Source organism: Lissotriton vulgaris, chromosome 6 (genome assembly GCF_964263255.1).
Source record: "Lissotriton vulgaris chromosome 6, aLisVul1.2, whole genome shotgun sequence".
In the NCBI taxonomy this organism is placed as follows: Eukaryota; Metazoa; Chordata; class Amphibia; order Caudata; family Salamandridae; genus Lissotriton; species Lissotriton vulgaris.
The window spans coordinates 1,845,131,486-1,845,158,852 of NC_141694.1; the positions used below are offsets into that span (position 1 = coordinate 1,845,131,486).

At 49.2% G+C, this 27,367-nt stretch overlaps 1 protein-coding gene across 4 annotated transcripts in view; it reads left to right on the forward strand.

Moving 5' to 3' along the window:
• The window catches only part of CAD (carbamoyl-phosphate synthetase 2, aspartate transcarbamylase, and dihydroorotase), a 359,331-nt gene that overhangs the window by 104,875 nt on the left and 227,089 nt on the right, over positions 1–27,367 (forward strand). For all 4 annotated transcript variants that reach the window (XM_086928147.1, XM_086928144.1, XM_086928145.1 and 1 more), the window contains 5 exons: positions 774–945; positions 1,761–1,946; positions 2,513–2,625; positions 3,491–3,639; positions 3,739–3,870. In XM_086928147.1, the coding sequence (XP_086784273.1) occupies positions 774–945; positions 1,761–1,946; positions 2,513–2,625; positions 3,491–3,639; positions 3,739–3,870 (752 nt within the window). The remainder of the gene's footprint in view (positions 1–773; positions 946–1,760; positions 1,947–2,512; positions 2,626–3,490; positions 3,640–3,738; positions 3,871–27,367) is intronic.

Consider the following 27,367-nt stretch of genomic DNA (forward strand, 5'->3'; position numbering starts at 1 on the left):
CCAGTCTCCCAGCAACAAAGATTTAGCCAGCCAGCTGTGTCCTGGGCACAGGGTATGGGGAGTGCACATGAACAACCTAATGGTCAAGGGTCTTTGGAGTCCTTCGGAAGTAGTAAAACACATAAAGTGCTGGAACTTGAGACAATATTCCTAGAATTTCAGTGGATATGAGTTCTCCGTTTGCTGGAAAGAAAGCATGTGAGCTGTTCTATATAGGGGCTAGTCCGACTTTGTACAGTCCACATAAGTGATAATTCTCTAGAAATACCCATCTTGAAGTAAGAGTTGCTATGGCTCAGTGAGCACAAGTGTGTACTCGAGACCTGGAGAGTCTGGAATGTGCTAGTAATGTCCTTCATTGCTCCTTATCCTTCCATTTATTAAAAACACCAGATTGGGTCTATACTCTGATATGGCTATTTCTTAGGTGACCACAACGTATCCAGGTTAGTATAAGCTGCAGCCAAATAAGCTAGTATACGTAAGTATATACATTTGATTCATGGTGTAGAAGAAATAGAGCCACTTCTTGACATGGTTATTTGGTATGTAACATTCTCCTAGCAGGTGGTGAGGTCTAGTTGTTTGTTTGCAGACTTCAGAACTAGAAGACCAATGGCCCAGGCCAGTCACACATATTCAGTTCATATATCTGTCCAGTATTGTAGCGCCTAGACACTTTCCAATTGGCTGTTAACTATGAAAGAAATACAACTGCAGTTGTTGTAGTTGGCTGAAATGTAACTTCCTCTGTTTTACATATTTCTTTTTAGATTTTGATGGTTTGTTCATTAGCAATGGGCCAGGCGACCCAGTCTTCTGCCAGGAAGCCGTGGACAACATTAAGCGAATTATCTCTGAGGAGCAACCCAAGCCAGTGTTCGGTATCTGCCTGGGACACCAGATCCTCTCACTGGTCATTGGGGCCAAGACCTATAAACTTAAGTGAGTCTAGAGGAGCAGTACATCTCTACTACCTCCAAGAATACTCTTCCTTTGGTTTGGTACACCATCCACCTTCCCTCTCATTGCTCTGATTCGGACAGTGTTTTTTTTTTTTTTACCTTTATTACTCCGTTGCTAAGATTGGGGATCATCCTCTTTCATTCTTCTGAACCAAGATTTCCCCCTGCTACTGTTTTGGACCCTCATCTCCCCTTATTGCTGTATGTTGGGCCCTCGGTCTACCCATGCCATTGTGTTTTGGCCCCTTGCCTCCTGTTGCTGGTGTTTTTTGCCATCGGTTCTCTTTGCACCCGTGGCTTGAGGTCTCACTCCACCTCGGCCATGTTGCTGTGATTTGGGCGCTCACCACCTTAGTGTGCGACTTTTAGGCCCATCAATTAATCTTGCTACTGAGCCTTCAAGATTATTGGCTTGGGTAGCTTCACTTAGTCCCTCTCCCCCCTTTGGTGCTCTTCCTTCCTCTTGCTCTTTTAGTCTGCTTCCTCAGTTCCATCCTAACCTTCTGAACCAATATCTCAAGTCTCTCTTTAACCCGTTCACTGCTTCTGTCGGCAAACGGCCGTCGCAAGCAAATACCTTCGTAGTGCTGCGCACGTCCGTTGGCTGACGCGTCCCTGCCCGCTTAATAGAATGCTCCGCACTGGCGCGGAATGTTCGAAGCAGCAAACGGGTTAATCACCCATGATCAAGTAAGCAGGTGTTAACCAAAGTAGCTTCTGTTATTTGTTTGATTTTGCTAGTTATTTCTTTACTGCACTTCACTTGTGCTTTGTAATTGTTAAATGTCTTTTCAGGTACGGAAATCGTGGCCACAATCAGCCGTGCATTCATGAGGACACCCAGCGCTGCTTCATCACGTCCCAGAACCATGGGTTTGCTGTGGACCCAACCACTCTTCCAAAGGGCTGGTCTGTGCTCTTCACTAACGCTAACGACCGGTCTAATGAAGGCGTCGTTCATGAGACTAAACCATTCTTCAGGTGAGGAGATCACTCCACCAGAACCAATGATTCTAGATCGCAGGCCTCTGTCAACTTCTCAAATGTAGACATATGAGGGGAAATGTGCAGGTATCTGGCTTGATGCAATCCCTTGTAGTTGGCTGTGTTTGAAACAGTTGTTAATTTGTGTGCGATATGAAGAAATGGTGGCAAGAGTGAACCTACTTGTCACTTTACTTTGACATTCTGTTCAGACACAACCCACATTTCATATGGGTTTAATTTTTCAAACTATGGTGCACTGTTCAATTCATGCAGAAATCCCAATACAAACACATCCAGTAGTGACTCCCACAGTAGAGTGGTGGTGTTTTTAATTTTTTTGGTAACAAGACTCACTTTTCTGTGCAATCACTGAAGACAACATTTTCGAAAAGTGAATCTGTGAACTCTTCAAACTCTAAAGCTCTTACGGGAAACTAACTTGCTTAGTGAAGGCCAGCTGCTGCATGGTGCGAATATACAAAAAAAATATGTGCAGCTAAAATATTTCATTTTTTAACAAGTAATATTTCCAAATTTGTTTATTTTATTTCCTTTCCCAGCGTCCAGTTCCATCCGGAGCACCGAGCTGGGCCAATGGACCTGGTTGACCTCTTTGATGTCTTCTTGGACACTGTCCGTGATGTCAAAAATGGGAGCCCATGTGGGAAGACAGGCAAGATATTACTTCAGTTTATTTCCAGTACACTGAGTACTTGTGCACTCTTTGTCCCACACATAGTTCTCCGGGACAGCACCCTTAGGAGTAAGCTTTTTCTTTCTACCTTCTACAAATCAACCATTGATTTCTATTTTATTTTCATAAGATATTTTGAGAAGTTTGAAAAAATGTTGAGCTACTATTGGTAGTAACCAAATGCCACTGTATATCAAAGGGTGGCGAGTGAGGTATTACAAGATGATTGCAGTAGTTTGCAGTGGGTGAGGCAAAGAACTGTTGTTCAGAGTTAATACAGGTGATGTTTGAAGGCTGTTTCATAGGTGCTTTGATATCTGGTGTATGTATGTGGGGTTACAAACCTAACCAAAAAGCAGCTGAGCTCTGTACTGGGTTGTTGACCCGCATAAAGTCAACGAGTTATAGGAGCGGTGTCTAGTTTGTAGATGGTTAATGCATTGTGATGTGGTTGAAAGGTTGTCAGCGCGGTGGTTTGGTGTCATAAGAGGAATGCAGGGTTGATTTTTAGTGTAATTTGCTGTTTCTGGATATGGTTCAAGGTGGAAAATGACACTGTCTATACAAGTTAAGGAAGGCAGAGGGCGGAAATTGGGTGTGAGCCCTAAAACTGTTAAGGTCTGTGTTACACATGAGCCAGTTGCAGATGTGACTTTTTGAAATGTGCGCATGCAGGTGACTGAACTGTTGGTAAGTAAACTGTTCTTTTCTATTTAACTAAGATGTTCTCTAGCACTACGTTGGAATTTCCTTTAGAATTGTGCTGTGGAAATGAAAAAGAGGGCATTGCTTATTCCTTCCTGCTAATTTACCTTTGTTCATCATAATTATGTTCCCTCCTCAGTCAAAGAAAGGCTGAGGGAGATGCTGACATATGAAGATTCTCCAGATGTGGGGGTCCTGGCTGATTCGCGACCCTCCAAAGTTCTAATCCTCGGCTCAGGAGGTCTTTCCATTGGACAGGCTGGGGAGTTTGACTACTCTGGCTCCCAGGTGAGATTGCTCATCAAATGCTTGAATTTTCATCATACAAACTCCCTTTTGTCCTCCGATTGTAAACCTCGTCTGCCTTTATTTTTCTTCTTTTTAAAGGCAATCAAAGCTTTAAAGGAAGAGAATATCCACACAGTGCTGATAAACTCTAACATCGCCACTGTCCAGACGTCCAAGGGCCTGGCCGACAAGGTGTACTTTCTCCCCATCACAGCAGATTATGTGACTGAGGTGAGTAACTCTTCAATATGAAGGAAGCCAGACAAGACTGCATCTTGGTGCCTCTACAGCTCCGTAGAAGCTTGCCTTACTGCATCAGCAATGGGATTTATCTAGTTTCTGTCGAGTCCATGTCTACGGAAGTTGCAAAGAATCCCAGTTTGTTCTAAAAAGTGACAGTCACAGCACAACATTGAAAGTTTAATTTTGAAGGGGGCAGGGTTTGTGCTAGTAACATTGGTTTATTGTGTGAGCAAGTGAAAAAGCAGGGCAGAGTATTCTGATAGAATTAAAATATAATGGAAACCAGGGCTCAGCCCAGATATTTTTTCCATGGTAGTGGCAAATTGTGGAAATCTCGCAGAGAATTCTATTACCAGAGTGTTCGTTTGAACTTCATACTTGATGCTAGTCAGACTGCTTATACATTGCAGACCATTATGCCTCTTCATGGTCCTAGTATTTCTTAATCATTGGTATGTTCAAGGCATATGAGCTTCAGATTACACACTGTGCATAGATCGCCATGTAGTGTTGGGCCCGGATGTTTGCAGTTTGTTTTTGACCTGAAAAGATCTTTGGAAGTCATGAGATGGGTGACTCCTCCTCTGGACCATACTGCGCATGGACATCGGCTCCATCCTCAGATTGTTTTTTTCCGCCATGGATGTGTTTCCAGCACTCCGAACCGATTTTCCTTTGGCGTGCAATCCTCACCTACTTGATCAGTATTGTTCCAATTGCGGTCCCCATCGACGCAACTCTTCACGACTTTGAAGTCTTGAAGGCCTTCGGGCCGACCTAGGCCTTACTTTCTGGCTCATGGAAAGGATGCCATTCAAGAGGTGTCCTCGATGTAGATCGTAGTTTCTCCACACCGATCTACATGAGGTGTGCAACCTTTGCCTGTCACCGGAGCACGAGGCCAAAGACTGTTTCGCTTGTGCCTCCTTCCGCTCCAAAAAGACGGTTCGGGACCGACGAGCTCGAAGAACAATGTCAGCATCGATCCCAGACATCATCTTTCAAGATGGCGTCAACGTGCCAGAACAGGTTTGAGCCGAAATAAGCACTAGCTCCTCCGATGCCGAAGACTCAGACGTTGAGGACATCACTCCAGCTCAACGGGTTGTAAGTAAGAACGTCGACCCCGACCCTTCCTCGACGCCCTCCAAAAAGGCTTCGTTCACACCCTCGCCTTTGGGCCCGCGTGCACACCGAGAGAGTACTTCTCACGCCCCGCCCTCTGGGTCGGCAAAGAAGGCTACTAAGCCTTCAGGTGGCTCGAGTCAGCCTCTTCCCGGTGTCGATCTTACCCTGAAAAGGAACCATCTTCCTTATCCACGCCGACTGCTGCTTCAACACCCAAGCACTCGGCGCGGAAGAGTGGCTCATCGACTACAAAACCTCACTCGGAGCCGAGTAAACATTGACCTAAAGGTCCCGACTTTCACGCTTCGGAACCGAAAAAACCCACGGAACCGAAAAAACACGGTCCAGTTAAAGACAAAGGTCCCAGTTCTAAGCCAAAAGACTCTAGACCAGCTACCGAATCGGTGCCGAAAAAATCTCCGGTACTGAGACCTTCCACACCGGCGGACATACCATCCATAGAAGAGCCTTCCCTACCAGATCCTACTCAAAAGACTCTCGTAAAGTATCCTAGGACTGGACAACTGTCTCTAAGTTCTAAGAAGAGACCATTAGAGGCTCCTGCACCTCTTCCTCCTCCTCCAAAGAAGAGAGACATTGCAACCTCTCCATTAAGGGTCCCTTCTCCACTTCCCCACACTTCCACCTCCTCCACCACGTCATTCTCCTACACCATCCCCTCATCCAGATGATGATGTAAACACAGACTCTGATGGCACAGGTGGGGGTGCTTATGAGCCTGTAGGGAACAATAGTCCCCCCTCAGTAACCTAATCCCTGGGATGATTATAACACCCCTGATGCTATCTAGCGGCCACTTTCTGGAATTTTCTACCTCTGTCACTTAGGAATTGTGACAATCTTCTGGGCTTCAGAAAGCTTCTGAAAACATGGCTCTTCAAGCAGTCCTACTGTTAGGAATTGTACTTCTGTCTCCCCGAAATAGCGCCAAGAAACCTATGGGTGTATGTGCGCTTTAAAAATATTTATTAACATAACATTACATGTGCCTTACGTCCCTCAAGACGATGTATATCTGTGAGAAAGTGACTCACTATACACTGGACCAGAATAAGGTACAGTGTGTATAGAGTCCACAACCCCCAGAGGTATAACAGAGGTTAAAGTCAGGGCTGACCTTACTCTCCAAAGTGGTAGCTTGGTCGAGCATTAAGGCAGTACCGGAGGACAGTGCAAAGCATTTATTGTACACACTCAGCCAGCAAAGGACTTGACACACTCTAGGACTGAACTTCTAGGCCAATTGTTTTTATATTAAAAGGTATAGGTGTTTTATTTTTAGAACCAACAGGCATAAATTTATACTTTTCTCGATATGAGTACCCTCATGTAATTACTTTGCAAAGAGGCAATAAAACTTTGTGAACACAATAGATACAGGGGTTGCAGTAGGCAACACAATTCTGAACAAACTATAGCATTTAATTCAATGGGTTTTCATCGTATAATTACAGTTGATTACTTTGTAGATTACTTTAGTAGTTCCAGGACTAGATCCTAGATTCAGTCCTGGGGTCTAAGCTGAAACCAATTTAGTAAAAAAGTTTGTTACTGTAGTGAATTTTCAGGAATCCAAAGCTATTTTAAAAGTTCAAACGTTTCACTGTAAATCTGGCAATGTTATCCAATGGGAGAAAATTCAGGTTGCAGTTAAAGTATGATCTCGTTACTTTTGTAATCCAATACTGGGCTCCTAGGGCCAGCACTGGGGTCTCAACTTCAAACAGGTAAGTAATTGCGTTTCAGTATTTCGTATGATTTTTACAGAATATTTCAAGTTTTCAAAAGTAGACCCTGGGAAGAAATTTCATAGAAAAGCAGACAATGGATTTCTATGGAGAAAAAACAGATTACTAGTACACCCGGTAAGGATTACTTTAGCGATTCAGTACTGGGCTACAAGGTACAGTACTGGCTTCTCCCCTGATCACAGGTGAGTATTTCGGAATTCGGTGATTTTATATGAATATTTTTAGTTTCCAAAACTTCACGCTTGGAAGATTTTTCGAGTCAAACCAGTCAATGTTATCCAATGGCAGGTAAGTGAGTTACCGGTTTCCAGGTGAGTACATTGCTGGTGAAGTCAGGGTTCTGAGCATAGACTCAGGGGTCCCCCAGTGTCCGGTAAGTACAGTTGGTTCTCTCTCAGCGGCACATTGGCGGCCGTGTGGTATCGAGTCTCAGCAAGGCCTAATTGCGCCGCTTGAAGCCCTAAATCATATAAGTGAAGTTGGTACGGAAACTTGAATAGCAAAGACACATTTATTAAGACCTCATGAGGTGGTACTACAGTCACACAGTACCCTTAGGCAATGCATGAAGTAGCACCCCGCATGGAAGGCACATGGTCCTTTTATACCCGCACAGGGGCTCAAAAGAAGGCGGTACACATGTTCAAATGAGTTTTATGTACATATAAGGACATTTTGAGAACACACATTCAACTAGTGGGAGGAGCCAACGATTGTCCAGTTGGGGTAAACACATTCCTGACAGTGATGGATCAGAAACAGATGTGGCTCGACTGAGCATGCGTGTAATTGGCAGAAGCTAAATATAACTTGTTTCTAGGCAAATTAGACAAGCAGTTAACAAAGAGGTAGGACAGAGCACATGGTAGCACATGGCATACAAAATGGCTGACAGAAATACAAAATGGATTCCAAGAAACGGGCAAGATAATATCGGAAAACTCACTGGCTTCAGCGAATGCTAACCTGCTCGCTGCCAATTTACGACAGCCGGGTGCAGAGGTAGTTAGGCCCAATGTTCTCCAATGAGGGGAAGGAGGGCCTCCGGTTGGTGGCTGCTGGCTAGCAGGCTTCGCGGCAGTGGGAGCTGGGCTCCTGGTCACTTACTCAGGGCAAGGGGGGAAGTAGGATAGGGCAAAGGGGTCATGGCCAGCGGCACTCGGGCGGCAGGGTGCTTTTGAGCCGTCGGGTGCTCAATGTTATCCATGGGAAAGGTCAAAAGGGAACAAAGGCTGCAGGCTCGGGGATGGAGACTCTCCAGGGGTGACAAGCACTTCGAGAGGTAAGTTGGGATCTTGGAGCACAGGTAGGTAACCCAAAGGGAGGCACAGGGGGCTGTAGGGCGCTGGGTGCAGGGGTGTCTTTGGGTTTTGGAAAAGCTTACCCTCAGTTGGTCGTGGTTGGGGTGGCCCCTGGTTCTGAGTCTGCAGGCGTCGTCTGGTTCGTCGAGGAGGGTCTTTGGGCACTGGACTTCAGGTTCCAGTCGCCGGGGGGACTTCCTCGTGGTCTTAGTTCACTTGGACACGGGTTGGGCTCGGCGGGTGCAGAGTGGGCTGGTCCGGAGCATCCTGGCTGACACCAGGGGGGTTGTCGCAGCAGAGCCTCTGCTGATGGTAGTCCCAATCTTTAGGTGGGTCAAGGCAGGCAGGGCCTCTGGGTGTCCCAATGTTGTTGTCCTGTTGTTAGCAGCTGCACGGCGGGTCATCTTCTTCTTGATCTTCTTTTTTTATCGGGATCTCCCGAAGGAAGGTTCAGGGAGCCCCTAAATACTGAATTTAGGGGCGTTACAGGTAGGTTAAGGACAGGGACCAATAGGTCCCTGTCCTGGGGTGGGTACACCCCCTAGCCTGCTCCTCTCCTGTGGGAGGGGGGCAGGAGCCTAGCTGTGATTGGGCAGGGCTCCCCATCTTCAAGATGGCGGGAGCCTGGGGTCGTGCTTCACCTCGTCTCCCCCACCTGAGGGGTGGGGTTGGCACAGGCTGGCACCCCCCCCTTCCTGACGTAGTGTTCGAGGCATGTGTGCTGCTGAATTTGAATTTGACGGTATTGTTTTCGCTCGGTACTCATTGACTCGATCGAACTTTCCATCTCAAACCGGTCGTTGATGCGGGCCGTTGGGCCTTTTCGACTCAACCTAAGCTTGCTGTCGATGGAAAGGAAACGTTCAAAAGGTGCCCACAATGCCACTCCAAGTTCTCGCATACTGACAAACACTCGGTATGCAACAAGTGACTATCACCAGACCATAAGGAAGAAACCTGCCCAGCCTGTGCCCAATTCCGTTCGAAGAAAATCATCCGGATTCGGCAGGCCGCTAGGCAAGAGATGCAGCGACAGGCACCGGAACCAGAGAACATCTTCGATGATGACCAAGAACTTCCAGAAGCTGAAGATTCGGACCTAGAGATCGTCACCGTCGAGGACTACTCGGACTCCGACGACGAGATCCCACCGGGGCAAATCGTGAGTACACTGCCACCGGCACCGATTACCCCGTTACCGAAGGCTCCGGTCGAGGCATCGCCAAACGGCCTTAGCCAAGATCCGAAGAAACATTCGCCAGCCCCGCCCGGCTCCGAAACCAAAAACGTAGCTTTCAGAGACCCCAGGGCCAAGTAACGTGATCCAAAGAAGGTTCTAGAACCCAAGAAGGTTGTCGACCCGAAGGGCGTCGGACCGAAAAAGGCCATACAGCCTAAAGGCGTCGACCAGAAGAAGGCCGTCGACCCAAAGAGCACCGAACCAAAGAAGGCCGTCGAGCCAAAAGGTGCCGAATCTAAAAAGGCCGTCGAGCCAAAGAAGGCCACGAAGCCGAAGGACGCCGACTCGAAGAAGGCCGTAGAGCCAAAGAAGGCCACCAAGCCGAAGAGCGCGAACCCGAAGAAGGCCGTCGAGCCAAAAAAGCCCGCTGTGCCGAAGGTTGCCGAACCAAAGAAGGTCGGTGACGTAAAGGGAACCTTATCGAAGCCTGTGATCCAGCCAGAGAAGGCTATCGAACCAAAGACAAGTGCTCCAAAAAGACCGGTCGATCCGAAAAAGGCCTTCGACTCGACAAAGGACAGTCACCAAAAAAACCTGTCGAGCACAAGAAGCGTGTCGAACCGAAAAACCCGGTTGTTCCGAAATCACTCGTCGACCCGAACAAAGGGTCCGAGCCGAGAAAAAGCAATAAGGCACCGAAAGTCGTCGAAACAGAAGGGGGTATCGACCCAGAGTCAATAGTCTATCCAAAACAGACTAAGCCGAAGAAATCAAAGACACAGCCACCGACAGTGGAAGAAGAACTCTTCCATCCAGATCCATCAGACGACCAGGCTAAAATATATATTAATCCTGAGACTGGTAAAGTACCAATTTTACACAGGAAGAAGAGACCACTGGACACACTCTCATTCCCCCATTCCTCTAAAGAAGAAGGACTTTGGGACTTCTCCCTCTAGACCCTTCATTCCTTTCTATCCCACTATGCCTACTACGCCTTTTGCTCCTTATTCTCCTTCTCACTATGGGGACAATGAGGGTGACACAGGGGAAGATCCTCAGCATGATTATGACTATCCAGAGGATCCTAACCCCCAAAATGAACCATGAACCATGGGAGACCAAACTGACCCATTTGACACGCATCCCATCCCTGACGTCTCCTTATACCCAACAAAACTGTCACCTACTGACGACACCATTGTCTTCAACCAACTAATAGACAGGGCAGCGCAGTACCACAAAGTAGACATGCACAATGACCCTATAGACGAAGACTTCTTATTTGACACTTTCCCTACTTCAGAGAAAAACGTCAGAACACTTCCTATGCTAAAGGGGGTATTAAAACAAGCGCCTGATATATTTAAAGAAACAGCCAGGGCACGCGTAATCAATCCCAGGATTGAAAAGAAATATAGAGCAGACCCTACCTATATAAGAGGTCAGTTACCATTAGACTCACTGGTAGTGGCTAATGCACGCAAAAGGGCCAACTCGCAAGAACAACAGGGGAGGCTCCTCCTCCTGATAAAAGTCCAAAATACTAGAGTCCTCGGGTAAAAGGGTAGCATCACAGGCCTCCAATTCATGGAGAATTGCGAATACACAAGCTCTGCTAGCTCGTTACGACAGAGCACACTATGACAAGCTTGAAAGCTTAATGCAACACCTGCCTGAGCCTTTTAAAGCCCAAGCCAATGACCTCATACAGGAGGGAAAATGTATTACAAACGCCTCCATCAAATGTGCGCTTGACGCTGCCGACACTGCAGCCAGGTCTATTAACACTAGCGTTTTATTACGACGACATGCATGGCTGCGTATTTCGGGCTTTAAGAACAGTCCACCATTCTTAACCAACCAGTCAATCAAGACTTCCTTTTTGGGCCTGCAGTCGACACCATTTTAGACAAAAAGAAGAAAGACACAGAAACTGAAAAATCAATGGGTGCATTGCAGTTTCAGCAACACAGAGGTTCCTTTCGACGCTCCTCATACAGAGCAGCTACAAGAGGCAATACTTCACAGACCTCATCTACATACAAAGGCAACACCCAAAGTTCCTTTAACAAGAACTCCAACAGAGGAGGTTATAGGGGCAACAATAACAAGGGGAGAGGACGTGGAGGCAATAACACCAGAGCCTCCACTGCCACAAAACAGTGACTTCATCACGCTACCTCCAGACCACCTAACACCGGTCGGAGGCAGACTCCAACAATTCCTACCTGTCTGGAACGCAATTACCACGGACAGGTGGGTGAGACAAATTATCCAGTATGGTTCTTGCCTAGAACTCACCTCTACCCCACCAAACATACCACCCAGACACCGTCCGATGTCCAAAAAACACATCACCCTGCTACAAGAGGTGAAATGCATGCTGAAAAAGGGGGCCATAGAGCCAGTCCCTTTCCAACACCAAGTGACAGGAGTATACTCCCTATACTTCCTTATTCCCAAGAAGGACGGTTCACTCAGACCAATATTGGACCTCAGACCCCTAAATCAATACATACTGTCGGAACACTTCCATATGATCACACTACAGCAAGTGCTCCCGTTGCTACAGCAAGGAGACTTCCTAGCAACATTGGACCTCAAGGACGCGTATTTTCACATACCCATCCATCCAGCTCACAGAAAATATCTCAGGTTCTCAATAGAAGGTCAACACTACCAATTCAAGGTTCTCCCCTTCGGGGTGTCCATGGCTCCAAGAGTGTTTACAAAATGCTTAGCGACAGTAGCTGCACATCTCAGGAGGCAACACATCCATGTGTTCCCGTACCTGGACGATTGGCTGATACAAGCAAAATCGTACCAACAGTGTGCAAGAGACACGTCTCAAACACTTCAGCTGCTACACAGCTAGGGTTTTCCATAAACTACCCAAAATCGCATCTACAACCGTTCCACACACAACAATATCTGGGAGCTACTATAGATACCTCAGTGGCAAAGGCATACCCAAACTCAGCGAGGATAGCCAGCATGCAGATGCTCATTCACAAATTTCTGCCACAACACTCTCTTCCAGCTCGAGTCTTCATGCAGTTCATAGGCATGATGGCCTCCTGCATATTCATTGTCCCCCCTCGCCAGACTTCAAATGCGTCCATTGCAAGATAGCCTAGCACGGCAGTGGAACCAAGCTCAAGGACAACTAAAAGACCTAGTGTTGGTAGACAGTCGCGCTCACAACTCTCTGCAGTGGTGGAACCCACAAAACCTTTCCAAGGGGCGACTGTTCCAAGAGCCGGTTCCACAACTAGTACTAACAGCGGACTCCTCACTGACAGGCTGGGGACCCCACCTCCTTCACTACACAGTACAAGGGCTCTGGACAGTCAAGCAAAAGAAACTGCATATCAACCAATCTAGAGTTGCTAGCGATATTCGTAGCCCTGAAAGCATTCCAAAAATACTTGTACAGCAAGACTGTGTTGATCCGGACGGACAACATGACAGCAATGTACTATATCCAGAAACAGGGAGGAACACACTCTCCACAGCTGTCCCACTTAGCACAGAGCATATGGAAGTGGGCAATTCCAAAAGTTCTCTTTCTCCTGGCAGAACACCTCCCAGGGAAAGACAATCAAATGGCAGACCTGCTCAGCAGGCACAGCCAGCAACTACACAAATGGGAGATTCACCCCCAAGTTCTCCAAACATTCTTCAGGCAGTAAGGGCACCCAGAGATAAACCTGTTTGCCACAAACGAAAACTCAAAATGCCAGTACTTTGTCGCCAGGTTCCCACATCCGTTGTCACAAGGTAATGCGATATGGATGAACTGGTCAGGCAGATTTGCGTACGCTTTTCCCCCAGCACCACTGATTCCGCTGGTGGCACGCAAACTGCGGCAGCAGTCACTCACACTGATCCTAGTTGCTCCCACATGGGCGAGACAGCCATGGTACACAACGTTCCTGGAACTTTTAGTAGTTCCCCATCAAAGGCTGCGCCTTGCACCCCATCTTCTAACTCCGAACCAAGGAGAAATCAGACACCCAATTCCCAATCAGATGAACCTAGCGATCTGGCTCCTGAAGTCTTAGAATTTGGATACCTTCACTTGCCTCCAGACTGCATGAACATCATTAAAGAGGCAAGAAGACCAACTACGAGAGCGTGCTATCCAGCTAAATGGAAGAGATTTGTTATTTACTGCAACAATAACCAGATGCTTCCATACAAAACATTATATGTTACCTGCTGCATCTTCAAAGATGCAACCTAGCATACTCTCCCATAAGACTACACCTCCCTGCTATAGCAGCATACCTTCAAAACAGGCAACACCTTTCACTGTTTAGAGTACCAGCAATAAAGGCTTTTATGGAGGGTCTTAAAAGGGTGATCCTTCCAAGACACCCACCTTCCCCAGTCTGGAATCTAAATATAGTACTTACCAGACTTATGGGACCTCCTTTTGAACTTCTACACTCATGCGAACTGCAATTCTTAACGTGGAAGGTGGCATTCTTGATTGCCATTACCTCACTCAGGCGAGTTAGCGAGTTACAAGCACTAACAATTCAAGAATTCATGCAAGTACATGATAAAAGGGTGGTTCTTAGAACAAACCCTAAGTTTATGCCAAAGGTCATATCCAATTTCCATATTAATCAATCAATAGAACTGCCAGTGTTCTTCCAAAATCCACAGTCAGTAGCTGAAAGAGCCCTACACACACTGTATGTAAAGAGAGCTCTGCTTTATTATGTGGACAGAACGAAATCATTTAGGAAAACAAAGCAATTATTTGTTGCTTTTTCACCACAACATAAAGGAAATCAAATATCAAAGTCAGGAATAGCCAGATGGATCGTTAAATGCATTCAAATATGTTATTAAAAGCTAAACGCACTTTAACTGTCCCCCCAAGAGCACACTACGCGAAAAATGGGGGCATCCATGGCTTTCATAGGGAATATTCCTCTTGAAGACATATGTAGAGCAGCCACATGGACTACCATACACACTTTCACAAAACACTACTGTGTAGACGTGCAAGCAAAGCAGCAAGCTGCTGTAGGCCAGGCTCTCCTCAAAACTCTTTTTCAAACTGCTGCAGCTGGCACAGGTAGCCACCGCTAGAGGAGATACTGCTGTACAGTCTAGCCACAGATATGAATTCAGCAGCCCACATGCCTCGAACGGAATATGCTACTTACCAGTATGCATCTGTTCTTGGTATATAGGACTGCTGACATTCATATCGCCCACCCTCCTCCCCGGTGCCGGTCGCAGCTGCAGCATTACCTTTTGCATGGCCATCTCTTACTTTACTATCTCCATCTCTGCCACAATGGCGAAAAACAATCTGAGGATGGAGAAGATGCCCATGCGCACTGTAGTCCAGGGGAGGAGTCTCCTATCTCGTGATACTTCGAAGACTCTTCCAGGACAACAAGGTGCAATCATCCGGACCAACACTAGGCGGCGATCTATATACAGATATGAATGTCAGCAGCCCGTCAGCATGCCAAGAACAGATGCATACTGGTAAGTAGCATATTCCTTTTCCTGCCTGAGTGGGGGTCAAGACTGGTGGGGGCTGGTTGCTGGGTACAGCAAATGGTCTGGAGAAGCTCACAGAGGCGGCAGGCCTTTGAAGCTTCCCCCTGCCCATCCTGGGGGAGGAGACCTAGCACCCCGTCCAGGATGTGCATTGTTGCAGGCTCAGGAGAGCGGGGGTTCTCCTACCCAGGGGTCCAGCAACATGTCTGCTGTGTGGCAGCCTCTGCAGCCACTCAGCCCAGACTTGGATTGTAGGTTAGGTTTTCAGGGGGCATCTCTAAGATGCCCTCTGGTGCATTTTACATTCAATCCCACTCTGGCATCAGTGCGGGTTTAATGTGCTGAGAAGTTTGGTACCAACTTGTCAGTGTAGCCATTATGGTGCTGGGGAGTTCGTATGACAACCTCCCAGCACCATATACTCTTAATGGCATCACTGCACTTACAGTGCCCAGGAATGGCCCTGGGGACTGTAGGAGCACAGGGCTCATGCACCTGTGCCCACACCTCTGGCATAGGGCACCCAGCTAGAGGAGTGACTGAAGTATGCCAGGGCAGTCGGTTCTGTGGGCATGGCACACAGGGATGTGTGCCATGTCGACTCTTTGTTTTGTTCTGTACTTAGACACTCAGCCTGCAAAGGCAGTGTGTGCGTGTCAGGGTACAGGGCCCCTGAGGCTGGCACATTAAGTGCTGCAGCCCTCAGGGGTCTTCCCTGGTCAGCATGCCCTGGGTTCCTAGGGTACCATTTACTAGGGGGTGACAGGTGGCCAGAGATGCCAATTGGGTTTTAGTTGTAACACAGTTTGGGGGAAGGAACACAGGCCCTGGGTACTTGGTTGGCAGGAGCCCAGGGCACACTCAGTCAAAGCACATCAGTAGTCAGAAAAAAGTGGGGACATACCAATGCAAGAAAGATGGTACTTTCTCACAATATCCCTCCAGGACGCTATAGGTTTTAACCTACTAGTCCGAAGGGCTGCCCAGTACCATGGAGTAGATTTACACACTGACACTGTGGAGGAAGATTTCCTATTGGACACATTGATAATACACAAAGGTCCACTGCCATTTTGCCAATGCTTAAGGGGGTCATTAAGCATGCGACAGAGGTCTTTAAAGATCCCGTCAGAGCGCAAATTCTCAACCCCCGCATTGAGAAAGTACAAAGCCGCCCCTACTGATCCAGCTTACATTAGAGGCCCGGCACCTTTATATTCCTTGGTAGTTTCTAACGCACGTAAACGTCCAATTCACAAACATCAGATGAGGCCTCACCACCAGACAAGGAGTCTATGCTCCTTGACCCCTCCGGTAAACTAACAGCGTCACAGGCAGCTATTATCTTAATTAGATACAGTTTACACGGAAATCCTTTCTTTTCTTGCAAAGCTCCATCATTACCCTAATGGCGAAAAACAATCTGAGGATGTAGCCGATGTCCATGCGCAGTATGGTCCAGAGGAGGAGTCACCCATCTCGTGACTTCAAATAACTTTTCAGGACAAAAACAAACTGCAAACATCCGGGTCCAACACTAGGTGGCGATCTATGCACAGTGTGCAACTCTGCAGCTCTACATGCCAAGAACAGATGCATACTGATAAGTAGCATGTTCCTTATTTAGCTATTTCCAAAGTGCCTCCTCATTGAGGCAGCTGTAAGTAAGCAAAGTGTAGACCTTCCCACCCCTGTTTCTGTTAGCCCTAAACTCTATGGCCTAAAACTCACCCTCATCTCTTCCTCTAAATGATAGGCCACCCTCTGCCGATAAGAAAGGGAAATGGAACCTGGTAGAAGTCAGGAGAGACACTAGCTATACGCTCCGCACCTTGCCATATGATAAGGACATCACAGGGCAACTCCATTAAAAAGGCAGTGAAGCTGAAGTTCTTATTGTGGGTATCGGGTTCTTAACACTCTGTTTTGGATCCCTGATAAATCACATCGGTGAGCTGCCCACTCCTGTTTTTTTTTTTTTTTATTTCTTTTTATTAAAAAAAAGAGACATTACAAAAAGAAAATCCACTCTCTGCATTCAAATTCAAAGCAGGGAGCAGAGCAACACAGTTCAGGATCAAGTAACCATCAGCAATAACTGGGTCAAGGGGAATCCTGCGTTTCTAAGTTTAATCTCGTCACTGGCGGCTCACAAATTCCTCCCCGGTGACTATTCCATGCATCCCAAACCTTACTCCACTTCCGTGGGCGGCCCCTGGCCACATACACCGATCTCTCCCGGAACATGCACCAATCAATGTCTTCCGACCATTTCCTAAGCCTGGGCGGCTGACTGGCACCCCAAAGTTGAGCAATATTACGTTTGTCCACCATATAGGCTAAAGTTACCCATTGCTTCTGGTAATCATTCAGGTCAGTCGGTTCCTACACATTCAGTAGACACCTCCGGCCGGATCTCAGCACCTTCTCTTAACTCCTCATGGACTTTTGTCCAATACCTCTGGACATCATCACAATGCCAAAGGATATGCATCAATGTGCTGACCTCCCCACAACCTCTTCTACAGACTCTACTCTCGGCTCTCCCCATTCGTACCAGACGAGGCCCCGTTATGTAGGATCTATACAATATCTTTAACTGCACAAGCCTGACCCGCATCTGGATAGCTACCACTTTGGGGGACGACGCCGCCTCTGTCCAATCCTCATCAAGCTCCAACCCATCTGCATTCCACTGAACCCTGAGCCGCACCAGTGGGTCATCCGATTTATTAACTAACTTCCTATAGATCAGCGAGATGGTTTTCTCAGGAATATAACCATCCAGCACACAGTCCTCGAGAGGAGATGCCTCCGGAAGCTCGGTTCCCTTGGGAACATGAGTGGTGAGAGTGTGCCTAACCGGCAGATAGCGAAAGTACTCGTTGTGATGTAACCTATACTGCTGTACAAGGGATGCGAACGTGAGCATCGAATTCTTATCCCATACATCTTTAACCTGCGTGATCCCAATGAGATCCCATCTATCGAATCCCTTGGACCTCCACAAACTGCCCAACCTTTCAGAATTTGAGAGGGGGGTCGCAAGTGTCGATTTGCCCTCCCACCCGAGACCTCTATTGGCAGCATGCCATACCTGCACTGCATGTGCGGTCGGGCCAGTTAAGGGAAACCTCCCAGGCCTAGCGTACAAAGCTCAGTCAAACAATCCGCACGGAGCCTGGCCCCGGTCCATAGCATATCCCGGATCCCCGGGGAGTCGTAGACGATATTATTCACAGCTGCGAGACCCAATAGTACTTCCGCAGATCCGGGAGCCCGATTCCACCGTTATACCACGGAAGGGTCAATTTATTGAAAGCGATTCGGGCCCCACCCTCCCAGAGGAGCTGTCTCTGGAGAGCCTCTATCTCCTTGAAGTATGCGGCCAGTACCGGGTCCATCGAGTTCTGCAAAACGTAAAAGAACCGAGGCAGAGCCATCATCTTGAAGAGGGCGGCCCACCCTAGCAGGGAGAGTGGCAGAGTCTTCCTACGCTCCACGTCCTTCTAGCATCTATTCAGTGGAGAAGCTAGATTTCTATCATACTTTAACTTCGGATCCAGTGTGATAAATATACCCAGGTACTTGAACACTGCAGTCTCGATATGAATAGGGCACGACGCGGGGATCACCAGCGGGTCCCCCACCAATACAAAAAGCTCCAACTTCGCCCAGTTAATAGCTAGCCCAGAATAACTGCCAAAAATCACCAGCACATCGAGAAAATTCCGGAAGGATTCCTTGGGGTGAGTGAGAGAAAGCAAAACATCATCTGCGCATAGGGAGATCTTGTCTTCCCAGTAAGGAGTCTACCGCAAACCCCGTATCGACCTATCCCACCTGATCCAGGCTTCCAATGGCTCCATAGCCAGAGCGAAAAGCAGCGGGAACAGCGGGCACCCCTGTCTGGTGCCAACTGAAAGTCGCTCAACTTACAATTGTTGACAACCACCCTGGCCAGGGGGTTTGCATATAGCAGGAGCACCCAACCGACAAACTCATCCCCAAAGCCCAGCTTTGCCAATACTGCAAACAAATATCGCCACTCTACCCTATCGAAGGCCATTGTAGCGTCAAGGGATAGCAACACCGTTGGCTCATAGATTTTTGAGCAGCCGCCAAGGATTCCATGTAGCCTTCGCAGATTCAGCGCAGTGCTGCGATGCGGCATAAACCCGGACTGATCCGGGTGAATCAGGGTGGTGATCACTTTGATCAATCTAGTGGCCAGGAGTTTCGCCAGTATCTTGGGTTCCGCATTAAGAAGTGATATGGGCATATAAGAGGAACATTGTGTTGGAGGTTTGCCGGCCTTGCGTATCACCGCTATATTGGCTATCCGCTGATCATAAGGGAGGTCCCCCTTTTCTTTACTTTCAAGGAACATGGCGCGAATGTGGGGGGCAAGTTTATTAGCATTTAACTTCTACAATTCGATGAGTATCCCATTGGGCCCCGCCGCTTTACCCGACCGCAGTTGCCTAATAGCTTGAGCTACCTCATTATCCGACCACGCCAAGATAGCTCCTGTCTTCCTCCGTCAGACGCAGCATAATTATATCCTTAATCATTTCGGTTTTATCCACTTCATTAAAGTCACTGCCGGCCGTGTAAACCTTCCGGTAGTAATCAGAGAACTCATCCGCCCCAGCCTGCGGTTCCGTGATCTTACACGATCCCAGCCCTTCCAGCTCAGGCACTAACCTGGACGCACACTGCACGTGTGTGAGAAGGTGGCCTGATATGCAGTGCTCACTATTCTAGTGAACACTATGTATCAGTCCAGCAACCCTTATTGATGATTGGTTGTAAGTCAACCTTATAGACCAGCTATCCTAGTAGTGTGGATACGAGCAGTCTAAGGCTAAAGACTCGAGAGGGCGTGTTAAGCCAGCTGTTATACCACACATATATCCCTTGAATACCCAGTGAAAGGACACCACACAAGTGTTATGAAAATAAACAGTTATTTATTAAGAATCACAACAGCCCTGTACTCTTTATGAGGACAGGGTACTAAGCACAAAACAAAACTCTTACGAAAATACTTAAGTTAGCACAGTATATACAAATGCCCGAGGGGCACGGAAAACCATATACTCTGAAAGTGGAATGCGAAATTACTAGCAGGTAAGTACAGTACTAATAGGCTTTGGAATCGCTAGGTCTTGACTATAGAATCTTCAGATTACTTCTAGGAGGCCTAGGGGACTCGGGTGCAGAGTGTGCACTCTCACGCGGGATGCGGGACAGTCTATGGTAGCTAGATTTCACAGAGTTGGTGTTCTCGGGCGAACCCGACCTGGTAGGAGGAAAACAAAAGTGGATTCTGACCCTTGGATAGTGAGGCTATGCTGGGGCACCGAAATGCCGAAGTTACCTAGCCCAGGGGCTGCAGCTGCATAGGTCTCAAAAGACGTCGGGAATCCTCGTAGACGGACCAGGAGCCTGGAAGAAAGAAGTTGCTGGCAGGCGACCAGTGAAGAAAGTTTGATGGATCCAAGCCTGGATCGAAGGAAGATGACACCTGAAAGCAGAGGGGACCAAGTTCCTGACTACTAGCCAGTAGTCAGGTGGCACCAGGAGGGCACCGGATGGTAGTCACCTCGACTAGTTGAGTGGGTGACGCTGTGCTCGCAGATCTCACGGACCAGGAGGCGTTGTCGGCGATCAGGATGGAGGAGCGAGCTGTCCCACGATGGATGAAGCTGTCGGCGTCGCTGGACCCAGGATTGGGCAACAAAGCCTTGGCAAATTCAAGCCCACGCGGTGGACTCAAAATGGCGTCTGGAGTGGACAAGGAGGGTCCGGGGTGCTTCTCTTGAAGAAGGAAGCAAGGGCCAGTCTGGAGCAACCAGACCAGCAGCAGTGATGTCGGGCGTCGTGAAGAAGGCCACAAGCCAGCCGGCTAGTAGCCACACAGCGCGGTGAGCAGGCAAAAGCAGAAGGGCCCCACGCAGATCGTGGAGATGCTGGAGGGCTTATCTTTGGTGCTGGAGCTGCTCAGGGTTGGCGCTTCTCGGACCCCAAAGCACTCACCAGTGGAGCACACGGTGGGCTTGTTGCAAAGAAGTCGTGCAGTCTTGGCGATCGTCGGTCCCTCGAGGTCTCGTCGCACTCACAGTTCTCAGCTTTGCTGTAGAGGTGAGTAGAGGTCAGAGGTGCCAGGGAAGCCGGGTCTCGTCGAGCTGGGTCGTCGGATTCCGGAGGAAGGACTTGCAGCAGACCGCAGTGTTCTTAGGATGGTGCCTGCTTGATGCAGGGTGACTACTCCTTAGCCACAAGGGAGAATCTTGAAGAAGGAAATCTTGATGTCTTTCGCAGAAAGTCGGGTCTTGATTCCAAAGATGATCTAATTTGAACAGGGGGCCCGCTCCCATCTTTATACTAAAAAAGGGAGCTGACCCGGTGACTAGGTCCTGCCTATGGGTGGGACTAGGAGGGGGGTGGTTACACCCCTCTCCCATGCCGGACTTCCCCAGGCCAGGGGCTGGTGTGCCCCTGGAACTGGTTCTGACTGGCCTATGCGTAGTGAGCACCGGGGTGCCACTCAGCAGTCACCTTCCTGTAAAGCCCTGCCTACCCAGGATACACAAAACCCTGTCTGGGACGGTGCTAGCACCGCCCTCGACAGGAAACCCTTTGTCCAGGCTCCCCTCGCTGGAAGGACTCCCAGCTGCAGGGGGTCAGACTCGTGTCTGTGGTGGCAGCATCCATTTTGTGGAGCTGAGGCTTCGTTTAACTTTAACCGGGGTTCACAGTTACATACATGTCGTGTCCCTCTAGAAGGGTGGAATGCTAACCCCGTCGCCAGAATTGGCGAGGGGTTAGTATTCCAATTCGTATGACACCTTACTCGACATGTTTTGATAAAGCAATACCAAAGATAGCATTTAACCGCGAGGATTATAATGCACTTAAGAGTATATGGTATGCGATATCATGGAACAGCTATTAGGACTTGGTTCCGCAAGCTGCAGGCAGGCTCAGCTCATGCCAGAGCACCATCTCACACGATTCCAAGCACTCTGCCTTCAGGATTGTCAAGGCCTGCCATAGGAGTGACTGATGGGAATCTGTGTGTCCATTTTAGGGTTAGATATAGGTATACTATATCTACAGCAAAGGGTGATTACACGACTTTGCCCCAGCTGTCATGCAGCCAGTTGTGTCAAATTTAGGAGGCCAGCCAGGGGTGGCATAATACATGCTTCAGCCCCTGGTAGGCCCTGGGTACACCTATGCCCTGAGTTACAGGGTCTGATAAGGTGGCCCAGTACCAATTGGAAATGTACCTAAGGTACATGGAATCCATTTTACAGAGAGAGCAGTAGGCCTGGGGTCCTGATTGGCAGGATCCCAGGTCGACTATGTCAAAACCCAGCTAAAACACAGGGCAAAAAGTTGGGGGCAACCATAGTCAGGAGGTACCTTCCTACACCGTGTTCGAGCCATGCTATCAGTTTACCTGCTTTATCGCCGTGTTCGTAGATACGGCTCTGGACAGCATTATGTTGCGTCACGGCTCTATTCCTAACATGATTCTTGTATTCCTCCTCCCGAAGGAGCAACAGGTGAAGCCCCGCCTGCGTGTGCGCCCTGGCAACCTTCTCCTCCAGGAGTATAACCTCCGCCTCTTTCTGTGCCATCTCTGCCTGGCCCGCCCTCTTCTTCCTGGACACCAAAGACAGTACTTAACCTCTAGCAACCGTTTTATATGCCTCCCAGAGGGACTGTGCGGAATCTACTAACCCTTTATTCTCCATAAAATAACTATCGGACATGCAGAGAATCTCCTTCCTAATGACAGGATCCCTTAACTGCCAGGCGGCAATGGGAGCCACCCTACCCACTGTAGGCATATCAAGAGCAAGGGAAAGCCATAACGGGAAGTGGTCAGAGATTCCCCGACCGAGATATCTTACTTCCTGGATCATGGACGCCATCCCCGCGGGGTAAAGCAAATAGTCCAACCTAAACGGGCTACCATGAGCAGCCGAGACACGAGTGTAGTGCATCAACGTCGGGCTACGTACTCGCCAGCTATCCACCAGTCCCAGCGTGTCTAGGAACTCGGAGAGGTATCTCTGCGTCTGCCTGAGCGCCCGGGGCGGACTCCGATCAACCTCCCCGTCAATCACTGAATTAAAATCGCCACCCAAGACTAGACCACCAAGAGGCAGTGTAAGGAATATAGAACTCCAGTCACGAAAAGTCTGTCTGAAGGCCAGGCAGGACATAAATAGATAGAAAGGTAACCGTCCGGCCCCCCACCTGTCCGGAAACCCGTCATATCTACCCCGTTGGTCAATCCATGTGGCCTGCACCGATAGGGGGAACAAATTCTTAACCAGGATACCGACACCTCTAGAGCCGGTAGTGAATCCGGCATGCACCACCAATTTATACCCTCCCTTGTGAAGGGCCATGCACCTATTACCAACTAAGTGTGTCTCTTGCAACAAAATCACGTATGGGGAATGTCTCCTAACCAGTTGATTAACCATCCCTCTTTTGATCTTGTCACCCAAACCGTTCACATTCCAACTCCACACTCTCATCCTCGACTACACTGTGCCACCGACCCCTGCTGAAGGCAAAGCACAACAATATTATAACCTGCGTATAAAAAATAACAAAAAAACCCACAATCCACAAATAACACACACAACAATAAATGAAAAAACATTCCTGACCCTCCTTCCTCCACCCTGCACCCCTGCTCCTGGCTTACGCCTGACCCCAACTTGCAGTGTGCCTGTCGCCCTACACTCTAACCGACTAACTAAAGATAGTAATGAGGAGGAATACAGCTCCTAGGGACATCCCCCCCCCCCCCCCACCCCCTCCACCCGCAGAACTCCTTTTCAATAACGACACACATCTCTTATCTTATCGGAAACCCCGTGTACATTCCTAGGGACGCACCCCTATTCCTGCTCCAACACTTCACCCCCCTCCTTGTTTCCCGGTGTCTCAGACTCTGGCCCAGGGTGCAAATCCAACCAATCCGAGGCGATTTCCGGATTATCAAAAAACCACACTTTCTCATAAAGCTCAATCTGCAGTCGGGCCGGAAACATCATGGCGTATTTCACACCTCTCTCCCTGAGTCTCCTCTTAATGCCCAGAAAACCTTGGCGTTGCTTCTGGACAGCTTGCGTGAAATCAGGGAAAAAGGAGAGGTTAGCATTTTCAAATTGCAGAGGACCTCCGGACCTGGAGGCCTGCAGGATAGCTTCTCCATCTCTGAAATTCAGGTCTGCCGCCCGGGACCCTATGTGCCCTTTCCACTGTATAAAAGTTGCTCAATACTTTAGGCTGAAGGTGATTGAGAACTAGATCCTCCACGAACAGGTCCGGGGCGAGGCCGTTCGCCTTTTCGGGAACCCCCATTATCCTGACATTGGTTCTCCGAGCCCTCCCTTCATAATCCTCTAGCTTCCTTCTCGCAAGCTCACCAGCCCTCCGGAGCTCCCGCATTTCCACCTGCAACGAGGCCACGTCGTCGGTCAGACTCGCCGTTTTGATGTCGAGGGACTTGACCTTCTCGCTAGTCTTGGTGAGATCCGCTCGGATGAGGTTGACTTCGATGGTGACCGTGTCTAACTTATGGTCAAGCGACTCCATTTTCGGTCCCAGGGATGTTTTAACCCCCTCGATCGCCACCATAACATCCAGAGGCGTCGGCTCAACCAGCGTGCTAGGAGGTTCCCTCCCGGATTCTTGCACCTTCCTCAGGTCTTGCGGGGACCCCTTGGACATCTTGTAAAGGTCCCGTTTGTTAGTTTGGACATAACTGGGACCCCTGGAGTATCGGGACTGAGGCTTCTCAGATTCAGGTTTGGACCGGGCCCCAGCCAGGACTACCAAGGCAGCGCAGAGCTCCCACAACGACCCCGGCCCGCACTGTAGACTCGTCCGGAGTCTCCGCCTTCCAGCACCCCTACTCCGTCAACTCATCACCCACCGTATCTCCAGTGATTGATTAATCCGATGGCCCCAGATCCAACACTCAGCACAACTCCAGGCACCAACCGCAATCAAGCCGGCTAGTCCGCGGTCAAGGATCGCCACCATGCACTCACCGATTCTCCGTGCTCCCTCACCGGCGATCTGGGGGGAAAAAAGCCCAGGGGGAAAGGATGCCACAGCAATGGCCCCACTGACGAAGCAATCCGGCAAATAGGCCCCGGGAGCCCAACTTCCTCCGGGTCGTGGCTCCTATCTCTCTACCAGTCAAAGCAGCTCTCACATGTCCTGCGAAATGGACCCTCAGCCACTGCAGCAACGACCCCAGCCGCCTCTCGGAGCACCGGCCGCCACCTGGTCAGTCCTGCCCCGCAATCCTGCAGGGCCCTCAGTATATGCAGACCGGGGGGTTACAGGATCAGTCCAGGCAATACCCCTCACCGCCTCGCCCACAGCCCTTACCTAGCCCCAGGGGAGCCGGTGATCGCCAGCAAATCACAAGCGCTGCCGGTATCACGGCCAGCCGCGCCCCGCACTCAAGTCCCAGGCTCAGGGCATCTAGAAGGCCCTCGACGTCCGTTTTAGGGTTCTGGCCCCCCTATAGACTGGCGGGACTGGGCCTGCTCCAGGAGGGGGGGGCCTCCAGCCACACAGCGAGCGGGACCGGAGCATCAGCCCCCACCCCCACGGCCCGCTTCAGAGCCTCCGGGCCCCAGCCACAGCGGTCAGATCCGCTCGGGACAGAAGGCAGGGCCCCCGGGCGCCAGCATCCACCGCAAAACGAAGCGGTGTAGCACAGGCGGGTCCCAGGCCACGGGTATGGGGTCCGCCCCCTCAACAACTGTAGAAAATTAGGGAAGCTCCGGGTCTTGGGCCACTTCCTGACGCGGGTGTGGCGAACTCGCGGCCGGCCACTACAGCCACTCGAACCCCCGGCTCCAGACGTCACGGAGGCCAGGAACTGTCCGGCGCGATGCTCCGGTCCCCGGTATCACAGCGGGACCGGAGTTGCAGGAGGATGCTGCCACCGGGTTCCGCTGTCCGATTATCGAGATAGCGTGCCAGGATTATTCCAGGATGTCGGGGTGAGAGTTCCGTCACGTGGCCATCTTCGGTGCGCGTTAGGCTCCTCCATCCGCCCACTCCTGTTTAAGAAACCCTCTCAAGCATCAAATGTTAATACAGGCTGTAAAATCCCAGCCCTCATCCCAGGCAGGAACCAGGAGCCTTTGAGCTAGGCTAGTGAATTAAATATGTGTTCTCTGCCCCAGGTTTCCCTGTGGCCACAAAGGAAACCATTGCAGGCATTCCCCCCTCCCCCACCCTACCCCTACCCACATGAGACCAGGGATTATGACAGAGTGCAGACTGCAGATGAAAGCTTTGCACAGAATGGAATCAGGGTATCACTTGGTCATAACACATGAAAATATAATGGATAAAATATTTAAATAAAATATACCAATGCATTCTCTGTATGGTTACTGAGCATCAAATTTAATGCAAGAAACGCTAATTCCCACCACTACATGGCCATCGATCACTTAGGTTATTGTAGTTTCACCCCTGATTCGCAGTGGTGGAGGAACACTGGTATTGCAGTGCTCAAGTCTGAATGGGGCAGCTACCAGGCTGGCAAGGGGCCCAACAGCCAAACATCACCTTGTGCGTGCCAATTAAATATTTGTTTTCTTCATGGAGGCATGTTGGTGGGTGATTGTGTTTGTATTATCCCTTCTTACCAGTTTCCAATATTAGCATCTGACACTGGAAGGCTTCCAGTGCCCTAGTGCTACTGAAGCAAGGGAGGATCCGTACTCACGGTACTCTGCTCTTGCTGGATTTAGTCGTCCCCCTTGGAGCCGTGGTCGGAGATGGAGCTAGGATCCTGCTTTTCTTTGACTTCCATGGCATCTCTAGCTTCTTGTTCGGAAATCTTCTCCTTAGAGGTCCGGAATTGAACTTGCGTGTTGGCTCTGGATGTCACAACGTCGAGCACGATGGTCACGAAGTTTCTTGTTGGAGCGGAAAGTTTTGCACGCGTCGCAGTCCTGTTCTCTATGCTCCGGGGACAAGCACAGGTTGCACACTTTGTGTGAGTCGGTGCGCGGGAACTTCGTGTGGCATTGAGTACAGAATTTTAATGGAGGCCATTCCATCGACTGCGAGGCGGACCGACGCGGGTAGGCCTGACTGCCTTCCACAAGCTTCCCGATCTAAGGAGGATTTTTTAGAAGTAAATACGAAACGCGGGGAATGGGATACACGATCGAAAACAATACCGTAGAGGGTGAGTGTCTTGCACACAGAGGTAAACCGAAGAAACGGTGTTGAACCGGAGCGTAGCAATTCACGTCCAAACCAGATGGCAGAAAAAAACAATCTAACAATGGAGTCGATGCCCATGCACACTATCACCAAAAGGAGGAGTCACCTACCATGTGACTGGAAAAGACTTCTTCAACAAAAACATACTGCAAACATTCGGACCCAACAATAACTTGAAAATGCCAAGTAACACCGGACCTTCACATCTACATTTAAAAAAAAAAAGTAGTAAAGGAGTGCAGGATTGTTCCCCAATTTGAGAGTATCCT